We start from the raw sequence: 19,644 nt of genomic DNA, 5'->3' as shown, positions 1-19,644 counted from the left end.
CCCCATCCCAGGGGGGCTCAGCCCTCCTGCAGTGCCAGCTGTGGCTCTGCTGCAGCAGGGATCCTGCACAAGGGGGGAGTTTTCCTCTGCAGCTCCAGGGCTGCTGCAGATGGGCCTGGGCTCCCTCTGGCCATGCAGGGCAGCAGAAAGCTGCTCCTCTGGCAGTGCAGGGGGCAAAGGCTGCTGTGCTGTGCCAGGCTCAGATTGGATCCAGGTAGGAATGCTTGGCTCCTCCCCTGGGCGGAGCATCTCCCCATGGGATGCTGGGATTGGATCAGCCCTGCAGGGACACTCAGTGGCCATGGACAGCAGAGATCTCCTGCAGGGAGGGTTGGCTGTGGGAGAGAGAAAGGAAAAAACTTTGGAAAAGATAAATGAGGATTGGTTGGAAGAGAAACAAAAACTGCCCAGTTAACAAAAGATAACTGCTCCACCTCAGACAGATGGCAATAGAATACACACCCTCAGACACATCTTTCATCCTAAGACACTTGGCCAGGCAGTGATCCTACAAGGAGCTTGATGGGGTTAGGAAGCAGTGCAGCATGGATTGGTGTCTCCAGGCTGACTGGGGGTAATGTCCTTTCCATCACAGCCAGAGCTGGGGCCAGGGGTGTCTGTAGCCCTCTTGAGGTATTTGAAGCATTCCTATGGAATTTGTACCCAATGGTGGACACCTCGTTTCTATAGAGGGTCAGCAGATGGAAAGAATTCACATCTTCTAATGAAGAAATTTCAATTTACTCTCAGCTAATGCAAGAAAACACCATTAACTTAGAAGTAGTTGAAAAGAAAAACACTGTGAAAGAGTGAAAAAGAGAAATTTGTGTTATTCCCTTTGCTGGTGATCAGAGAAGGTACAGCAGGTACTTGGAGCTAAATTAATCCTGTGTGGATGTGAAATACTGAGGTTCCCTCGGTGTGAAGCACTCAATGTCCTCCTTTCTCACTCAAGGCACTCTGCAGAAATTGTTGCTTTTGTCTTCAGAGATGAAGATTGCCTTGAGGAGGCCTCTACATGTAGGAGCAAGCTGGGGCTTTGCTTTGCTTTGGGAAATGCATTAAAAAGGCAAGAGAAAGAGAAAAACACATTAATTTCCATTTTAGAGAGATGCCAATCATGGCCCTTTGGACTGGAGCTGGATGACTGTCACTGAATAACTATTAGGTTTTATTCACCTGCTTATTTGTGACCTGTAAGCCCTGATGTCCTGGTTTGGGTTTGGGATTTGTTTATTAATTTGTTTTGCTTTTTGCAAGAATGTTATCCTACATTATTTTGATTTTAAAACTGTCATTATTTTCATTGCTGACTTGAATATAACACAGAATACCACACTCCTTTGCAGAACATGAGCCAGAATTATTTTTATAAATCCTGTGATTGTTGTCCATCAAGGATGATTTTGTGATCAATTAGAGTCAAGCAGTGCTAGATAGAATTAAACAATCCAAAAGACATCTAAACCCATGCCACAACACTTTGGTTTCATCTAAGTGGGAGATGTACACACACCCAAAATGTCCAAAGTATTACTGGAAAAATTATTCTCTGCCTCACACAGCATTTTCATTTTATGGCTGTTTCTGAATAAAACAATCTTCAATAAAATACCCAATTCTCTGGATATGTCTAATGGCAGCCAAGCTGTGCCCTGGAGAGTCCTCTGTGCACCATCCTATCCAGACTCCAGCACAAAATTTATTCTGCTTGTCCAAAAGAGGCTCCCACTGTGCTGACTCCAGGTTATCACACATTTCGTTTTATTTGCTGAGAGAAGATCATTCACTTCCCTTCCTTTCTGTGTCCCTACCCTGCTTTCCCCAGTGAGTTACATCTTTCAGAAAAACACACAAACTCATCCCATGCCTCATTTGCTGCAGCTGGCAGCAAACTCTAGGGACAGAAGTGAACTCTGGGATATGAGGGAGGAAATACCATAAAATGCAGATTCACCTTTTCTACTGCGTGTGGAGGGTTTGGTTGGGGTTTGTTTGGTTTAGGGTGGGTTTTTTGGGTTTTGGTTGTTTCTGGAGTTTTTTTTTTTGTGGTCTTTTTTGTTGTTGTTTGTTTGGGTTTTTTTTTTTTCATTTGGTTGGTTGGTTTTGGGTGTTTTATTGGAGTGGTGCCTTACAAGAAAAGCTGGTCTTTGGTGCAGAATACATTGCCAGGGAACAACAAGAAAGGACTGAGATGTCTGAACCAGAAAATGTTGTGAAGATAACTCAAAGTTATGCTGTGCTACCAGTACCTAATTCCTAGTATTGCTTCCATGTTTAAACAGAAGGATATTTCCAAGGTTAGCCAAGGCACAGATAAACCATTAAAATTTACCCCAGGTTTTGCCAGCTAACTCTCACGTACCATTCATGGTTTCTCCTTAATTTTCTGGTCCTGGTCCACCTTTAATCCTCTCTTTAATCCTCTATTTGGATGAGGAAGCCCAAGGAGGCCACTTGAATGCAGCTCTGTGCCATTTGAAGCCATGAGGGTCATCAATAATGCAGCCTGCAGAAATGAGGGCTTTGGGACAGCTGGATTTCTTGTCTTAAATAAATTGCATCCTTTGGAGGCTGCTGAAGTAGATCTCCCAGTGCTGGAGATCAATTAAGTTCTCTCTTTCTTAGGTTGCTTTTCTTTAGATTGGATAATAGGAAGTGTTTTGATAATTTTTAAAAGATTTTGTCAAATGCTGACCTGTGTTTCCATGAGAAATCAGCCTGGGAAGTTCTCCCTGTCTACAGCACTGTTCTTGTAGTTATTCCCAAGAGCTTAGAGGTAACCCTCTCCACAGAGTATCCAAGGAAATAGGGGAATAATGTAGAACTGATAAATTATACACCATGATGAAATTGTGAAATCTGTGGCCAAAATCCTTTGTCCTAAAGAGTTTCTAAAGGATCAAACCTTCATTACCTGACGTGCTTGAAAGGCACATGGTGATGATCACGTTTTTTCAGTGCCATTTCAGCTGAGCTTAAATTACATATTAAGCTCAAGGTGGGTGCAAATAAAGACCAGAACAGAATTTACACTTGATCTAATGTGAGGAAAGTAAAGGGGAGGAAGTTGGAGCAACAAGAAAAAAACTGTTGCTAAACACATAATTTAACCTTAATTTGCTGCCCACTATAAGATGCTACTCATCAGCTGAGTGTAGCTTTGGCAACTTTTAATGTTTGGACTGAATCTTTTAATGTTGTTTCTCAAATCCTTCTCTTTCCCTCCCATCCTCCTGATAGAAAATATAGAGAAATAGGATGTAATTAATCTGTTGCTCTGAAGTACATAATTTAGGATAATCTAACATATGCTGTGGACTCTCTGGGATGTGCTGATTACATCTCAGGGACTATACAAGGAAATCAGTGGAAATTATCTCGGGTTTAGAGGTACACATGTTAATGAGATAACTCTCACCCAGGGCTCTGAAGGACCCCCCAGGGGAAGGGAGGCATTTTCCCTGTGTCTTTGAGACATGAGTCAACCTGTTTCAAACTGAGCAGTGGGCACGTTGGAGAAGAAGGGATTTCAGCTTGATTGGATTTACGTGTTTATATCCTGGGCTTTACTGGGATGCATGACCATAAAATGACAAAGCTATCCAGTGGAAAGGAACGGCACTTTGATTGTTTTCTGGGCCACAGGGGATATTCCAGTTCCACATGACGCCTAACAGAAAATGTGAATCATAGCAAGCTGGGTTGAGTCTGATCCGATGGCCATCCTGTCAATTTATAAACTTCCTCATCAGATAGCTTAATATCTGTAATCAGGATTTCCAGCTTTCACTACAACAGACACTTGCAAGAGAGGAAAATTACCCATTTTTTTTAGTTTCCATTGTCTCCTGTTCACACAGGATCTGTAGATGAGATTGCTGCTGTAGTAGCTTGGAATTTGATGGAAGTATAAGCAATACTATAATAGATACAACTGACATCTTCTAGTTGTGTTTTGATGAGTACTTTTGGGGTTTTTTGACACCTCTAGAATTGATAAAATAAGAGAACACATCATTTATTGGCCAATGAGTTCTGCAAGTACTTGTATGTCTCTGTGTGTTCATATGAAATTGTTTTGGTCCTGCATTGTTCTGACCTTAGGGCCATATTCTCCGACCCTATAGAGCACCGTAGGGCCAGCTCGTCTTCTAGAACTCTCTGTGGAGATCCATGAGCTGATAATGAAGATAAATATAGAGGTAGTCATAATCACTGGCTGAAAAGATGGTTGCATGGAAATGAATCACTTCTGTTCATTTATATTTGCTTGTATTTTTTTCTAGAAGTGGTAAAGCTACTTTATTCATAATAATTGTGAATTGGTGGTGTGTGAATTAAGGCGAATTATTATGGGAGGGAAGGAGGGAAGGAAGGAAGGAAGGAAGGAAGGAAGGAAGGAAGGAAGGAAGGAAGGAAGGAAGGAAGGAAGGAAGGAAGGAAGGAAGGAAGGAAGGAAGGAAGGAAGGAAGGAAGGAAGGAAGGAAGGAAATGTCGGAAGGAAGTGTCGGAAGGAAGGAAGGAAGTGTCGGAAGGAAGTGTCGGAAGGAAGGAAGGAAGGAAGGAAGTGTCGGAAGGAAGGAAGGAAGTGTCGGAAGGAAGTGTCGGAAGGAAGTGTCGGAAGGAAGTGTCGGAAGGAAGGAAGGAAGGAAGGAAGGAAGGAAGGAAGGAAGGAAGGAAGGAAGGAAGGAAGGAAGGAAGGAAGGAAGGAAGGAAGGAAGGAAAGAAAAAGAAAGAAAGAAAGAAAGAAAGAAAGAAAGAAAGAAAGAAAGAAAGAAAGAAAGAAAGAAAGAAAGAAAGAAAGAAAGAAAGAAAGAAAGAAAGAAAGAGAGAAAGAGAGAAAGAGAGAAAGAGAGAAAGAGAGAGAGAGAGAGAGAGAGAGAGAAAGAAAGAAAAAGAAAGAAAGAAAGAAAGAAAGAAAGAAAGAAAGAAAGAAAGAAAGAAAGAAAGAAAGAAAGAAAGAAAGAAAGAAAGAAAGAAAGAAAGAAAGAAAGAAAGAAAGAAAGAAAGAAAGAAAGAAAGAAAGAAAGAAAGAAAGAAAGAAAGAAAGAAAGAAAGAAAGAAAGAAAGAAAGAAAAATTTTCTCTGGACTCACTCTTTTCTCTAGACAATATTTTCTCTAGACTCATTTCTTTCTGTGTCAGGCTGTGACTGCCACTTGTCTCAGAGCTTTTAGAGTCATAGAATCTTTTAGTCTGCAAAAGACCTCCAGGATCATTGAGTCCAACAATTAACTCAGCATCATCAGGTTCATCACTAAACCCTGTCCTCAAGTGCCACATCCATACACCCTTGAAACACCTCCAGGGGTGCAATTTTCCTCATTAGAGTTTTCCTAATTGCAGAGACATGAATTTACTCCGTGCTTTCAGGTGAAAGGTGGGACCCAGCTCTGAGGCAGAGCCATGTGTTTGGGAATCTATTAATCTGTATCTGCAGTGTCTTCATGTGCCAGAGAAATTGGTTTACAAAGTATTCACATTATATGGAGTCCTCTCAAAATTCTAAATTTATTTTTAATTTCCTCTTCTCTCTGGAGGGCACCTTCAGGTCATTTTTCTGCTGATGGTTCAAAGTGTTCTTCCAATTCCCAGCTTAACTTCTTGACCCAACAGTGACTTTGATTTCAATCACTTTTTTTCCTCTTTAGTTTGATACTTCTGCCATTCTCAGGGCTGTGCCTATTCCACACAGGCTCTCCTGAGCTAATCAAAGTGATTTTGTGCTTTATTACCCTTCTCTTTGCCAAGATGAGTAGCACATTGTCTGGATGCAAGGCGAAGCCATGTGCTGCTGAGGAAAATTACTCGTTTTCCATTTGCTCTGGAATCAGCTGAGAGAAGCCAGAGTGGATAGAGATGGTTCCCTTTCAGACAGCCACATTTCTGTGCCTTGGATTCCATCCCTGGTGCTGCAAGAACACGTGCTGTGGAAGGTCCTAATAATGTCCAAACGTAATGAGTTTATTAAGCACAATATGGGACACAGCTGGGAGCCCGGGCTGTCAGAAATGCAGCAGGAAAGGAGGACAATAGGAAACGTGGAGGGGAAAAAATTACACAGTTTCCAAGTGCTCATGCAGTGTCTTAACCTTGTCTTTCAGTGTAGTAGAGAAGAGTGAAGCTGTTAAAATAGAAAAAAAGGGATTTTCACCTCCCTAAGGATGGAAGAGACAGGATTGTAGCCCCAGGCCTGCTCTGGGATATATTTCCTTCACAATATTTGCTTGAGGAATCACAATAGGGGAAGTATCTTTTTCTCTACCCAGTGAGAAGTTGGGAAACACATTATATCTGTTCCTTTATCAAGGTGGGCCGGAGTTTGGCCCATGAAAGCTTTTGGTGTTGATTAGAGGTGGGTGAAGGAGCGTGGACGTTCATCTGGGCCCTCACCACAGACTGCCAGCTCAGAATGTTCCGTGAGGTCCAAGCTCTTGTGTTCAGAATGCCTCTGACTTTGCACTGAGATGACAAGGAATTGTACACCTGAGGCAAAGAAAGACCATTTGATCATCCTCTCTGAACAGCTTGGCAATTTCCCCACACTCCCAAACACCCTTTTCTCAATACCAAGGTTGTGTCAGACTGGTTTCTTCACACCGTCTTGTATTTATTCCTTTGGCATCAGGAGATACAATCAGTTGCTCATTGTATTCACCGCCTTCCAAACCATTTCCTATTTTATTACTTTTTCCTGCTCTGAAACAGGAAGGGTAGTCTTGTTTCCCAGGGGTGATAAGGGTTTCCTGTGCTGTTTCTGGAGCTCCAAGACTGGAGTCTTGCCTTGGGTCCATCACCAGCTCCAGGAACACTCCCATGGAGTCTGGCCATGCTAAATAAAGAGTGGAATGTTTTGTTAAAGATGCATTTGGCATTTCCTCACAGCTGAGAGCACCTTGCATGGAGCCTGGCTCAGGTCTGGGGAGCAATGGTGGCTTTATCATGGCAGTTTGACATTAAAATAATCAGCTCAGCACATCAAGAGGGCTAATTGAGGGTGTTAACAGTGGCATCACACTCCGATAAACAGAATATTTTGAGTTAAGGAATTGTTTTGAAGATTCTGTCTGAGTACTGCACTTAGGAAGATCCTCAAAGACAATGGGAATAAAAGGCTTTGGTCCAGAGCTGCATTTTCTGCTTTGCTCTTACTCTTTCCTATGACCACACATGCTGGGCTTCATGTTCAAAGCAGAGCTTGATGGACAGGTTACATAAAAAACAATATTTACACCTACAACAAGAGAAGGAAACACAGACCACCAGTCAAAGAAAGCAGATTAATCAGGGAGCTGTTGCAAAACATTGATATGCTGGGTAGAGAATGTGTATTCCTGGTTGTGGAGTAATAATTCTGAATTCCCAGCCAAGCAGCACTTAAAGCCCTGCTGGAATGGAGCAGCACGTCGTTATCTTTATGATGCCAGTATTAATTTCATATTAGCAATGAAGTATCACATATACCACAGATGCTTAAAAAGGATAATTGATCTGCTCTGAAAAGGGAATCTCCTCACATGAGGTTTTTTGGTTTTTTTTCTTTGCCTAATGCTTCCTGAATGTGTGGTAGTTTGCAGTTATTTCCCTGCTTTGGAGTCTCTGTGGTCTTTAGTTAAGTTTTGTCATTTCACCAGGCCTCTGGGGGCATCAATAACATAAGGGCACAATAAATCTGCTGGATAATGCAATAGGGAAAATAATCCCAATCAAGGCAAGAATTTTATTGATGGTGTTATGTAGGAGACCTTCCAAGAAAAGCAATTCTGTGCCCAGGGAGGGAGGAATTGTGTTCCATAACCTCTGCTATCATGAGCCCATCACTGCAAAGATAAGCTAGAAAATGTTGACCTCTGGATGCATGATCCACTCATGTCCACTTGAATTTTCAAAGAGCCTGGAGCAGCACCTCCATCAAACAGACATTCAAAGTTATTACAATGTCAAAATACTCAGATATCCAGAGTTGAGATGTCATTAACCTTCAGTGTTTCATCATATCTGTACTGGTGAAGCAGCATATGAAGGAAAAGAATTGTTATATTGTGAAAATTTATTTCATTTATAAAATTCAGGCATTTTAAATGGAGTTGGTTGTAAAAATATGTCAAGTCTTATTTAGTTTTATACATATGTCCCTGAAAAGCATAAAATTTCAAAGCTCAGGAAAGGCTGGGCTTTATGACATCTATGAGGGAATAAGATACAGAGCATTAGGACTTTCGAAGAGTTTTTGATAATTTGCAGATCTTCAAGAAATTAATCGGATCTTCATATAGTGTAAATTTGAATATCTTGAATTTGCTGAGCAACACTTACTAAAATATGTTTTGCAAAAGCTTTAGATAGGTTTATTTTTTAATATGTTAGGAAAATTCTATAAAATTAGAGGACTACAAAATGCAGGAGCTGTCAGGTTATACAGAAGCGATAAAGAGTGTACTTTGTAAGGACAAATTATAATGCTCATATCTTCAGGGAATTTCAATTTAATTGAAACCACTCAAAGGAAAATAATAAAAAAACCCAAAAACCAACACTCCACCAAAATTGTAATGGGGACAGCTGAAGTAAAACATACATGGGAGTTATTAGGCTGTGTTAATAAAAGGAACTAAGATAATACGGAAAGAAAAGGCTGCAACATAGAGGGAAGCCAGGGCTCTGTTTTGCTTACCATTTATATTTTGGAGTCTTAAACTTTGGGAATGGAATTTTCTGTGTTTGCCCTCATCAGGCCTGAACAAACAGAGGAAGAGAAAATTGGTTTTTGCAAAGCAGCAATTCACTTTGTCCAGAATTAGGTAGAGTGTCATAGAACCATAGAATAGTTTGAGGTGGAAGGGACGTTTCAAAAGTCACCCAGTTCACTTTCCACTAGACCAGGTCCCTCCTATCTATATTTAGGACACAGAAATTGCTCCCTGAGGTTGCCTGCATCTCCACTGACTGTAGAGAGAGCCTGGGCAGGCTGGGCTGAACTATAAAGATCTTTTTGATGTGGGTTAATGCCTTCACTAATGATCAGGATGATGGGACAGAGTGCACCTGCAGGAAGGCTGAAGGTTACACATATTTAAGAGGAGTGGGTGGTAGACCAAGAGGGTGATTGTATTACAGCGACCTGTGTGGGTGCTGCTGGTGATAGAGAGACGGTGAATCTTGTTTCTTGAATCAGAAGGCTGAATTTATTAATATATGATATAATACATTATAGTTATACTAAAAAGAATATAGAGAGAGGTTTGCAGAGCTGCTAGCTAAGCTAAGAAGAGATAGAAAAGAATCCACAACAAAGTTGTGGCCAAGGACTCAGTCCCCTGACTTGAACTGATGATTGGCTCTTAATTATAAACATAGAAAATGAGCCAATCAAGGTGAATCCTATTGCATTCCACAGCAGCTGATAATAATTGTTTACCTTCTCTTCGGGGGCCTCTGGCCTCCCGAAGATGCAGAAATGTGAAAGGAAGGATTTCTGTGGAGAAATGTCTGCGACAGTGATTGTGCTGCTGCTCAGAGGGAACCAGAGAGGTTTGGGAAATAGGCAGAAAGATGAAAAAGAACAAGACATGCAAAGTCCTGCACAGAGAGGTTTGAAAAATAGGCAGAAGCATTAAGAAGGATAAGCCATGCATAGTCCTGCACTGGGAGAGGAATAATTCCATGCACAAGGGCAGACTGGGAATCAGCTGCTGGGAATCAGTTCTACGGAGAAGGACCTAAAGCTCTGGGTGGACACAAAGTGGATGCTGAGCCAGCAAAGTGCCCTTGCAGCGATGAAATCCGAAAGCATCATGGGCTGCATGAGGAAGAGCCTTGGCAGCACGTCAAGGGAGGTGATAATTCCTCTCTCTCAGCCCTGGAGTGCCTGGGCCAGGGCTGGGCTGCTCAGAGCATGAACACAGGGGGCTCTGTGAGGAGCCACAGAGATTATTGAGGAATTACAGCAAGAGATTTGGGGGGATTTTATCAATATGTAGAAATCCCTGATGAGAGGGTGCAAAGGAGATGGACCCAGGCTCTTCCCTGTGCTGTCAAGAGGCAGCAAGCACAGACACCCAGGAAATTCAGCTGTAAGATGACACTTGGTTATTGTTAGAATGGTCAGATACTAAAAGAGGTTGATCTGATAAATTGTTGAGTCCGAACATTTGAGATATTCAGAAATCATTGAGAATGGGTTTTGAATAACCTGTTGTTGGACTGGACAATCTGCAGAGGTCCTTCCTACCCCCCATTCTGTAAATCCTCTTTAGCAGCCATTCTTCTTGCAAAACCATGTTGCTTTGATTGATTTCCTACATAAGTCCTCGTGGAAGTAAATGAAATTGATAATTCTGCTTCATATAGAAATATTTGGACACCTAAGCTCTCATTTACATATGAAAGTCTCAGCATCTGCAGTTTACAATTTTCTACTTTTGTAATCACACCTTTATCTTGACTTTTAGAAAGGGTGTTCTTGTAAAATTCACAGTGTTTTCTGAGTTTTATGCAAGGAAAAAAATACCAAAATCCTATTCCTCCAGAAAGTAAAAGGATTATTACTGAGTATCGCTAGCAGACTTGGATATTCATTAAGCATATTCTTATATGCTTAAGTCAGGCAGCAGCTGAATCTATTTCTTTCAAATATATCCATGCAAAATTGTTTTAGTGCTGTATCAGCTCCCTTTTAAATGTTGTTTTCTTAAGCAGCAATTTTCCTGCACAGCGAAAAAACTGGACACCAGCAGAGTCTGCCTGGATGCATCTGTCATGAATGGAAATATTTCAGCCTGTGATTCCCACACCAGTTCACATGTTAGAACAATGGGCAGCCTGCATCCATCCTTGTGGACCATTCTGTGAAAAAATTCCATGGTTTTTGTTGACAACTCTTTCAGGCAAAGGTGTGCCATTTTTGCCTGAGACCCTCAAGACATTCATGTGCAGCTGAAAAGGGTTTTCTCCTTTGTAGCAGTAAATCCTGTCTGAAAATCCACCTCTTAGACCTCCTGATGTAATGACCTTTTGAGTCCTGTTTTGTCATTGACAACAGAATTGGTGAGTGGGAACAAGGACTTGGGGGATTTTCCCAATTAAGTACACAAATGGAGAATAAAAGTTTATAAAAGCAAGTAGAGTCAGACCCTTGGCTGCTGTGACCCCATCAAGAAGCTTTAATTTCAGCAAATTTAGAAAACAGGTAAAAAAAAATCAACCCAAAATATTTAAACTTCAAGAAATAATAACTACTCTGTTAAAGATAGTGGAAAGATCATGATGTTCTTTTCCTTTGCCTTAGTAGAGTTGCTCTTTATGGAGTATTTTCCATGGGAAGCTTTAGAGCTCTTGTTGTCTGGTATTAAATCTTCTTTTAGCTTTTCCGTTTCCTTAAATATATCAGCAACAATTTATTGACACCCAAAACAATCCAATTCCATCTCAATCCTTTGTGGTAGGTGAACTTTCACTGTTTCGGGTTTCATATTGCTGATCCATGTGTTTCAGACTGGAGATGGGATTATTCTGTCCAGATTTAGATGCCCACAGTGTAGATGTCAACAAACAAGCTCAGAATTCCTTTACACTCTGGGAGAGGAGCTGGAGGTTTAAAGGAGATGGTTAAAATAGGTCAGACAAAACACTTCCTTCACATGTCTGCTTCTCTCTGTCGATAAAAAAGGAAACTTGACAATGAGCTCATGTGTGAGGATGTCTCTCCCAGGTTTCTAAAATTAGGAGACATGTCCTGGGTCACTGAGGGGTTGATTTCCTAATTCTGCTCATTGCTGGTGAGCAGGAACAGGAGGAAGGGGCACTGTGCCTTTTCAATGAATGATGTAGCTGGAATACCACATTTAGGAACTTAGAGGAGGGAAATAATAAAATGCAGTGTTTCATTGAGAGCCTAAAGATAAAAAAAATATTATTGAGTGCATAATGAAAGGTGTTCCAGCCCTCAGGAGAGCTGGTCAGGGGGCTGGAACACCTCTCCTGTGAATTCAGGCTGAGAGTTGGGACTGTTCATCCTGGAGGAGAGAAGGCTCCAGGGAGACCTCAGGGCACCTTCCAATGCCTAAAAGGGTTAAAAGAAGTCTGAAGAGGAACTTTTTGTGCCGTGAAAGTCCAACGGGGAATGGCCTTAAATTAGAGGAAGGTGATTGAGATTAGATATTAGGAATAATTTCTTTACTGTGATGTTGGGTTGCACTAGAACAGGCTGCCCAGAGAGGTTGTGGTGTCCAAGGCCAGAAATCTGAACTAGTGGAAGGTGGCCCTGTCCATGGCAGGAGGTTGGAATGATGATCTTTAAGGTTCCTTCCAACCCCAGCCATTCTAGGAGTTCATAATCGCCTGTTCATATATTTTGCACCCAGTAATTCTCCACCTGTGTTTATTCTTCATAGGGAAATGTTCTTCATGTCTCTAAGAAGCACTGGATTTACTGTGCGTGGGATGGTTGATTTTTCTGAAATGTATTCTGTGACCGTGTTCACAGGGATCTTAGGATGAGGGAAGAGATGAGGATCTGACTCCCTGTTTCAGAAGGCTGATTTATTATTTTCTTTATTATTTTAAAACTATACTAAAAGAATAGAAGAAAGGATTTCATCAGAAGGCTAGCTGAGAATAGAAAAAGAAAGAATGAATAACAAAAGCTTCTGTCTTGGACAGAGTCCGAGCCAGCTGACTGTGATTGGCCATTAATTAGAAACAACCCCATGAGCCCAATCACAGATGCACCTGTTGCATTCCACAGCAACAGGTAATCAATGTTTACATTTTGTTCCTGAGACCTCTTAGCTTCTCAGGAGAAAAAATCCTAAGGAAAGGATTTTTCATAAAAGATATCTGTGACAGTATTGAGTCTGCAAAACCTCAATTTCTCCTGCACGTTGTCAGAAGCTTTCAGATTTCCTCACCTGGGCAGGAGCTTGGTCATGGGGCAGGAAGAGGATGGGATAGAAGGCCCTGGACACTGAAGTGAGATGAATTAAGTGATGAATTCCCATTTGATCATCACTGGTCTAAACCGTTGTGGGTCATTTTGAAATGTGTTGGTTTCCTTTCAAACCTTTGTCACACGTCCCAGAGGACCACAGGAAGGAGCCCAGCAGATCAGGTGGCTTATTTTGCGTGAGATCTCAGTAAGAGCTCATAACTGCCTTGGAAAGCCACAAAAAATTCTTTCATTCATCAGAAAAGTTCCTCAACTTCATTCATCCAGAGGGTGCACTCTGTGATGCTGTATAACAATTTCACCCATATTTGATAAGGGGACTTTTTTATCCTTTTGAGAAGTGATTTATTAACTTTTTATGCCTCCCTGGGAGTAGTCCCATGGTACCTTGAAAGGTCTCACTGTGGGGTTTTGTTCATTATGGACATCAGATTGTGCACCTATGGGCTTCTCATGGAGGAACTGTCCTCACCAGCTTCCAGAGACCTTTTTAGATGGAGAAAGAAATGGGGGCTTGCAGCAGAACAAGTTTTGTCAGAGCTTTTCCAACCTGCCCTTGAAGCAACTCAGATGCTTTCATAAAGAATCTGCTGTGGCACTGAAAGTGTTTCCAGTGGACAAATGAATTCACCTTCAGAGGGGATGAATTATTTCCTTAAGACACTAGGTGACCAGAACAATGTTATTTTTCTTTTTTCTTCTTGTATATCAACCATGCTTGAAGTAAACCCCTGAAACCCATTCTGTTTTAGCAAAAATCAGCTGATTTTCTGTCTCAGACACTTCTACAGACCTTCTGTTCCACCAGAGATAATGGAAGATTGTTTTGAGGAACTGTTTATCCATAAGTGAAAGGTGCAACCCCTCTGTTATTGGCTCTTCTGACTTCACTAACTTTAATTACAGTGGGAGATAAAACAACCACATGAAGCATCAGTAATGAAATTATGGGATTTATCAACCAGTGACATCAGAAGAAAATATAATCATTCAGGCTTCCCTTCCAAATCCAGTACTGATATAATTATTTCTTTTTCTCAACACTGAGTGGTAATGCTTTATCAGCATTACCTATATATTTTAAAAAGGTTTATTTTTCTAGTATAACATAGGTGATAGTTATTGGGGAACTAGCTGGGCTTTAACTGGTGATGGAGATACCTTTTAATTGATAATAGAGATAAGTAGCCTTTAATTAGTAATAAGTAGACTCTGAATGTATGTATAATATACGTGACAGGACGAGCTCAACATTATAAAAGGTTCTGCTGCAGGTCCAGGGCAGAAGTTCTGGAAGCTGTTATTCCCTAATAAACACTCCAGTCTCCCTGGATGACACCAAGGCCTCAGCCCAGTGTTTGGTGCAGGTTTCCATGACTACCTTGAAGGCAAAAAATGAAGTGTAGTCTTTTATTTTCCCTGCAATATGTGAGAGAAAAGCCATGGAATGGTTTGCAGATGTTCCTGTTGTCTCTTTAGAGGCTCCTTTGACACTCAGACAAGACAGAAAACAGTCACCCTCTACTTTTCAAACCTAGAAATTGCCAGGTTAAAGTAAAAAGGTGTTCTAAAAGTCACCCCTTTTCCCCCAGGGCATCTCTATGTGCCCGTCGATCTCCCACCCTTCCACTGCATTTTGATCATTTCCTGATGAATTACAGAATGAAAGGGCAGAATCCAACCTCCCCACCCCTCTCTGGCTCTTCTGGGCTGAGCTGCACACAGGAGTGCAAATGATCAGGAAATAATTTCAAACCCAGTGGCTGCTAATGCCTCTGTCTGTTTTTGTCTTGCTGCTGTTAATGGAATTCCAGGTCCTCAGGGCTGAATGTCACCGGGGATGTTTGCTGTCCTCCTCAGCTGAGATCTTATCCATTGCTCATTATTTGATAAACCATCCGAAATACAGTTAAGTAATTAAATTCAGTGCCAGAACAGAGCGTGAGTGACTGATCAAGTGAGGATAGGAGAAAACAGATCAGTTTAGAGTGAATTTAATGAATCATTGTTCTCCCAAAATTTAGAGAGAGATTAATTTTCCTCTTTTATTTTTTTAATTGAAAGACTCTCTCCTTTCTAAATGCTGATGTCCTGGCAGTGTGTTGCAGTCTGTATAAAACTTGAGTGTCAGTATAAAACTTGAGTGTCCTTTGGGTCTAAAAGTTATTTTACAAATCATTCCTTTACAAATCAAAGTAGGATAATGAGAAATAAATCCAGATCTTAAACCACATTCCCGCCAGTCCTCAATTCTTTCAAGGCAGAGGTCAAGCAATGGAAATCACAGATATGGATGACATTGTTGTTCATATAAATCATTCCTGATTATGTCCTGGGACGAATCTTTAGCCTGAGACTACGGTTCATTCTTTTGCCCCCTACTGCCAAGTTCTCAGAAAAGTTATTAACAAGCCTATTAACAGGTTATTAACAAGCCTATTAACAGGTTATTAACGAGTCTAGCAATGGATTTTGTTATCTGGACAAACTATATTGGGAACCAGGCCCCTAAAAAGCCCCCAGTTTTGCCTTTAAGACACCACTGAAAATGATGAAGTGTGAACCACAACTTCAGAGATGAAGCAGAAAGTTCTTTTTTCTTGTTCTAAATAATACACCCTTGCTCCTCTCCTGGGTACAATTTAGGTGCTTGCCGCTACAGAACCTATTCCAGCATTTCTTTGACACAAGTTACTGATCACTTTTTGCCTTAAAATTAGATATCCAAGACCACCTTTAACATCTGCAAAAGCCTTGTTGATCTCTTATAAGTGCCACTTGCAGTTCAAGTGTTGGGTTCTCTGTTTTCTGTCCATTTCTTTTTCATTCTCTCTGTGGTTTACATATTTATAATAATTTCTCTCTTTTGTTGCAGAGATCTTGATGTGAAGACCTCAAAATATCAGCAGAGCCTTTGCTTCAGTCCTAATCTCAGTGTTAATGGACAAAACTTGTCCAAAATTAGGAGAGAAGATGGCCATCAACTGGAAGGTCTGCTTCTTCAGCCTCGTATTGCTTCCTGTGGTAAGGAAAAATGATTTTATTTGCATTATTCTGATACAAATCCATGTTCTCCAGGCCAGCATTTGACAAGAAGGAAGGATCTGCTGCTGCCACTGATTCTGGATTTTTCTGGGTGGTCTCATAGTTTGGGTTAAGACTTTTCCAGCCTCCTTTGTTAATGAATTAGGGCTGCGATCATTGCTCATCCTGAGAAGGGCAAGTCCATCCCTTGAGGGCATTTGTTCACTGTTTTTAACCAAGATTCAAAACAAAATAAAGTCATAATTAGAAAAAACCGAACAAAAAAAACCAAAAAACACAGTATGTCTTCTGTTTCAAATCCATTGGTTTAAAAATATTTTTATTTCCAGACAGAGGGATAAAATTAAATATTCCCTTTATCCCCTTCTATGAAACCTAAACTTTGAGATATTCCAGGCAGTGCTTTTGGCGGCCTCCATTTTGAGAGGAGCAATTTTAAGAAACAATACAAATGGGCCTCTAAAGATACTAAAGGCACTTAAAGTCATCCATCATCCTTCTGAAGATATTCAACTCTTTATGAAGATGACAGGGATTAATTTTCCCCACAAGTCTTTACTTGCTAAACAACGTGCTCTTCCATTAATAACTCTGTGTTAACACATCTGGGAATTGTAACTCTCCCTCTCCGTTGTCCCCACACACAGTGACTGCACCTCTCCTCACAAAACAGCCACAAAACCACTGAAAAAAGATATTTTTTTTCTCTTTGTAGCTGTGAGGATTCGTACACAAGCCCTGCAATAACCTGTTGTTGCATTCAGTACAATTCTGTGTTAAACCATTGCTCACAAATGTGCTTTTCAGCTCTTCTCCAGGAGCATTGCTCACAGGGATTCAGTGACAAACAGCACCAGGATTTCCATCCTCCAGCTCATTCCCCCACAGAGCCTTCTACAACTTCCATGCAAATGCTTTACACTTGCTTAATACACAGAATATTTTCACATTTGTGCACTTTAAGAGTCAGTATTTGAAAAAATTCATGACATTTAGTGGGTTTTATTTTTAAATGACAGCTGTTTATTGTGATGCTGGTGTGACCAGAGCATCTTTCAGCAGTTTTTGCAGAGTTTTTTGCTTTTGTGTGTCAATTATGTGGCCTGTCTTCTACAATGCATAGCAGGCAGCACAGAGAACTTGGTTTTACTTTGGCACACAAAAATACATTTTCTTTCCTTCTGGCTCTTATTTAGAGTCCATTTCACTGCACATCTGAAACGTGGCATAATTCAGCTAAATTCTGCAGAATTGGGTTGGAACTGGTACCATAGTTGTGTTCATCCAAATAATACAGTCCTTTACGTATAAATATATGACCTTGGAATTTTTATCTAGAGCATGGCTCCTGTGACTTTTCCTTTGATTTCCCACTCAGGTAGAAATGATTACTTATTAAAAACTGAGTATGATTAATTTTTATAATACATTTCTATCTAAGTTAATGGGGAGAAACCCCCCCAAATTTAATCTGGTTTAGGTACTGTGAGATTCCTGATTATAAAAGGAGTTTAGCTCAAATTCAGATGCTGGTTTTGGACATAGAAGTGTTGATGACATGGATCCTGCTGGGAGAAACTGGAAAGCTGAATTCCTGGCCATGCAAGCATATTTTTTCAGACTGCAACCAAAATAATTAAATGATCAAAAGACAAAAGGCATTTTTGTTAAATGACCAACAGCCTTCAATATTTCAGTATTTTCAGTGCTCGGCTCGAGACTCTTGAAAGGTGTCTTGTTATTTAGAGGTGAGCAGTTTTTAATTAAGGGAAATAAATGAACAAATCTCTTGAGCTCTGAGATGGGTGACCTTCCTGGCAGATGGAGAAGGACAGCAAATTCCCAATTGCTCACGTTTCAGGACATCACTGTGGTTGCTGAGCTGGATAATTAGTGATCAGCTCCAGCTTGTGGAAAGAGCAGTTCTTAATGAAATACCAAATAGCAAACCAGAGCTAATAAGAAAAAAAAAAAAAAAAACCCTGCTTTTTTTTTGCTGCTTCTGCAAAGTTTGTGATTTTTTTTATGATTATAAGGTTTTACTGCAGTCTTTTGCAGGAATCCAGACATTAAAGTTAACCATTTAAAACATGTGAATTTGTGTGTTTGCTCACCACAGAGATTACACAATAATTTGTGTATAAGTATTCATTTCTCATTGAATCGTTACATTTCTTTTCAGAAGCCAGATTTCAGGAATGATATAATGTTATTTCTGTTTCTTCCCTTGCTGTCATTTTTTTCGCAGTTCTTGTGGTAACACATTTCTCTCCACTGGGGCACACCCTTTCCCTGTGAACCATCTGCAATGTGCTGTGCTCCTGACCTCAAACTGGCACTTCTCCGTCATGCAGATTTTCCAATTTTCTACCAAGGGAGTGGATGTGACTTTTAAAACAATTGGAGTAATTGAAAGTCATTTAGACTCAACAATGTTCCTGGAAAAATACTGTTTGTAAAGTGGTTTCCTCCAAGCACATCTGGTCAGACCCATTTAACCCCCAAAAGCCCCAAAACTGATGTCCACATCCATAAACAAATCAAGAAAAGACAAAAAGAGAACCAAGTATGAATGGGAAATTCTAGGTGGCTTCAAGTATAGGCTCTGACCAGACAAAAAGGATATAATGTGCTAAGAAATAATTAGAAATGAGCATTTTAAGCCAGTTCTAAGTGGCAGAGTCAAGGGTGATTCAGTTTTTCATGTGCTTTCCACAAAAGCTGTTCTGCATTAACCTACTCTATGAACCCCTCAGGACTGAAGGCACCATGATACCTGCAAGGCCTTTATAGGAATTCTTGAACTTTACTTTTTTCTGCCATTTATGTGCTTTCCTAGATTTAAGTGCCTATATTGCTGTCTTAGCTGGTTTTAACCCATTTCTTCTGTCTCAGCTCTTCCCAGTAATTTTCATTCTTTGCTTGGCATGAAACTGAACATCCTAGGATAGTGGGAGGAGTCCCTGTCCATGGCAGGGGGTTGGAACTGGATGATCTTTGAGGTCCCTTCCAACCCAAACCTTTCTAGGATTCCATCATGTCATTTTTTTGGCATTATGACTTTTCTGACTGGCATTTGGATTGACTTTGCATTCCATTCATCTGTGATAACATCAGGCTATGTGTTATTGGTTTGGTTTTTTTTTTTTTTTTTAATTGGAAAATATTAACAAAAGTCATCATAAAATTATGGAGAAGAAAGGATCCCAAACCATCATTCCTTTGTCTGGTTCCAAATGTACTTGAGAAAACAATGAGTTTCATGACTCACAAAGTTGGCTTGGTGTATGAACTGAATTTTAAATGTAACTGCAATGCAGGTGTTCTAACTGTCCAGAATAATTCCATCGGATGCATTTCTTTACCTAATACTTGGAATTTCTTGTGGGTACGTATTTAATATTGCTACACTTAAACGTTTCCAGTGGCAGAATATTCTGGGTAATGTTTGATCAGCTGGGGGAAAAGTTCTCTTTGATGGTGTTCTCGGGTTGAGGGAGGAGATGAGGATCTGACTCCATGTTTCAGAAGGCTGATTTATTATTTTATGATATATATTACATTAAAGCTATACTAAAAGAATAGAAGAAAGGATTTCATCAGAAGGCTGGCTAAGAATAGAAAAAGAAAGAATGATAACAAAGGTTTGTG

The 19,644-nt window shown here is 40.5% G+C and overlaps 1 protein-coding gene across 1 annotated transcript in view; it reads left to right on the top strand.

Annotated features, from left to right (window-relative positions):
- Positions 1-19,644, top strand: part of ADCYAP1R1 (ADCYAP receptor type I) — a 148,374-nt gene that overhangs the window by 17,696 nt on the left and 111,034 nt on the right. The window contains exon 2 of the mRNA XM_058817877.1: positions 15,824-15,972. Within this exon, the coding sequence (XP_058673860.1) occupies positions 15,889-15,972 (84 nt within the window). The 5' untranslated portion in view covers positions 15,824-15,888. The remainder of the gene's footprint in view (positions 1-15,823; positions 15,973-19,644) is intronic.

This window comes from Ammospiza caudacuta, chromosome 1 (genome assembly GCF_027887145.1).
Source record: "Ammospiza caudacuta isolate bAmmCau1 chromosome 1, bAmmCau1.pri, whole genome shotgun sequence".
In the NCBI taxonomy this organism is placed as follows: Eukaryota; Metazoa; Chordata; class Aves; order Passeriformes; family Passerellidae; genus Ammospiza; species Ammospiza caudacuta.
This window is presented reverse-complemented; position numbering and strand designations above follow the sequence as displayed.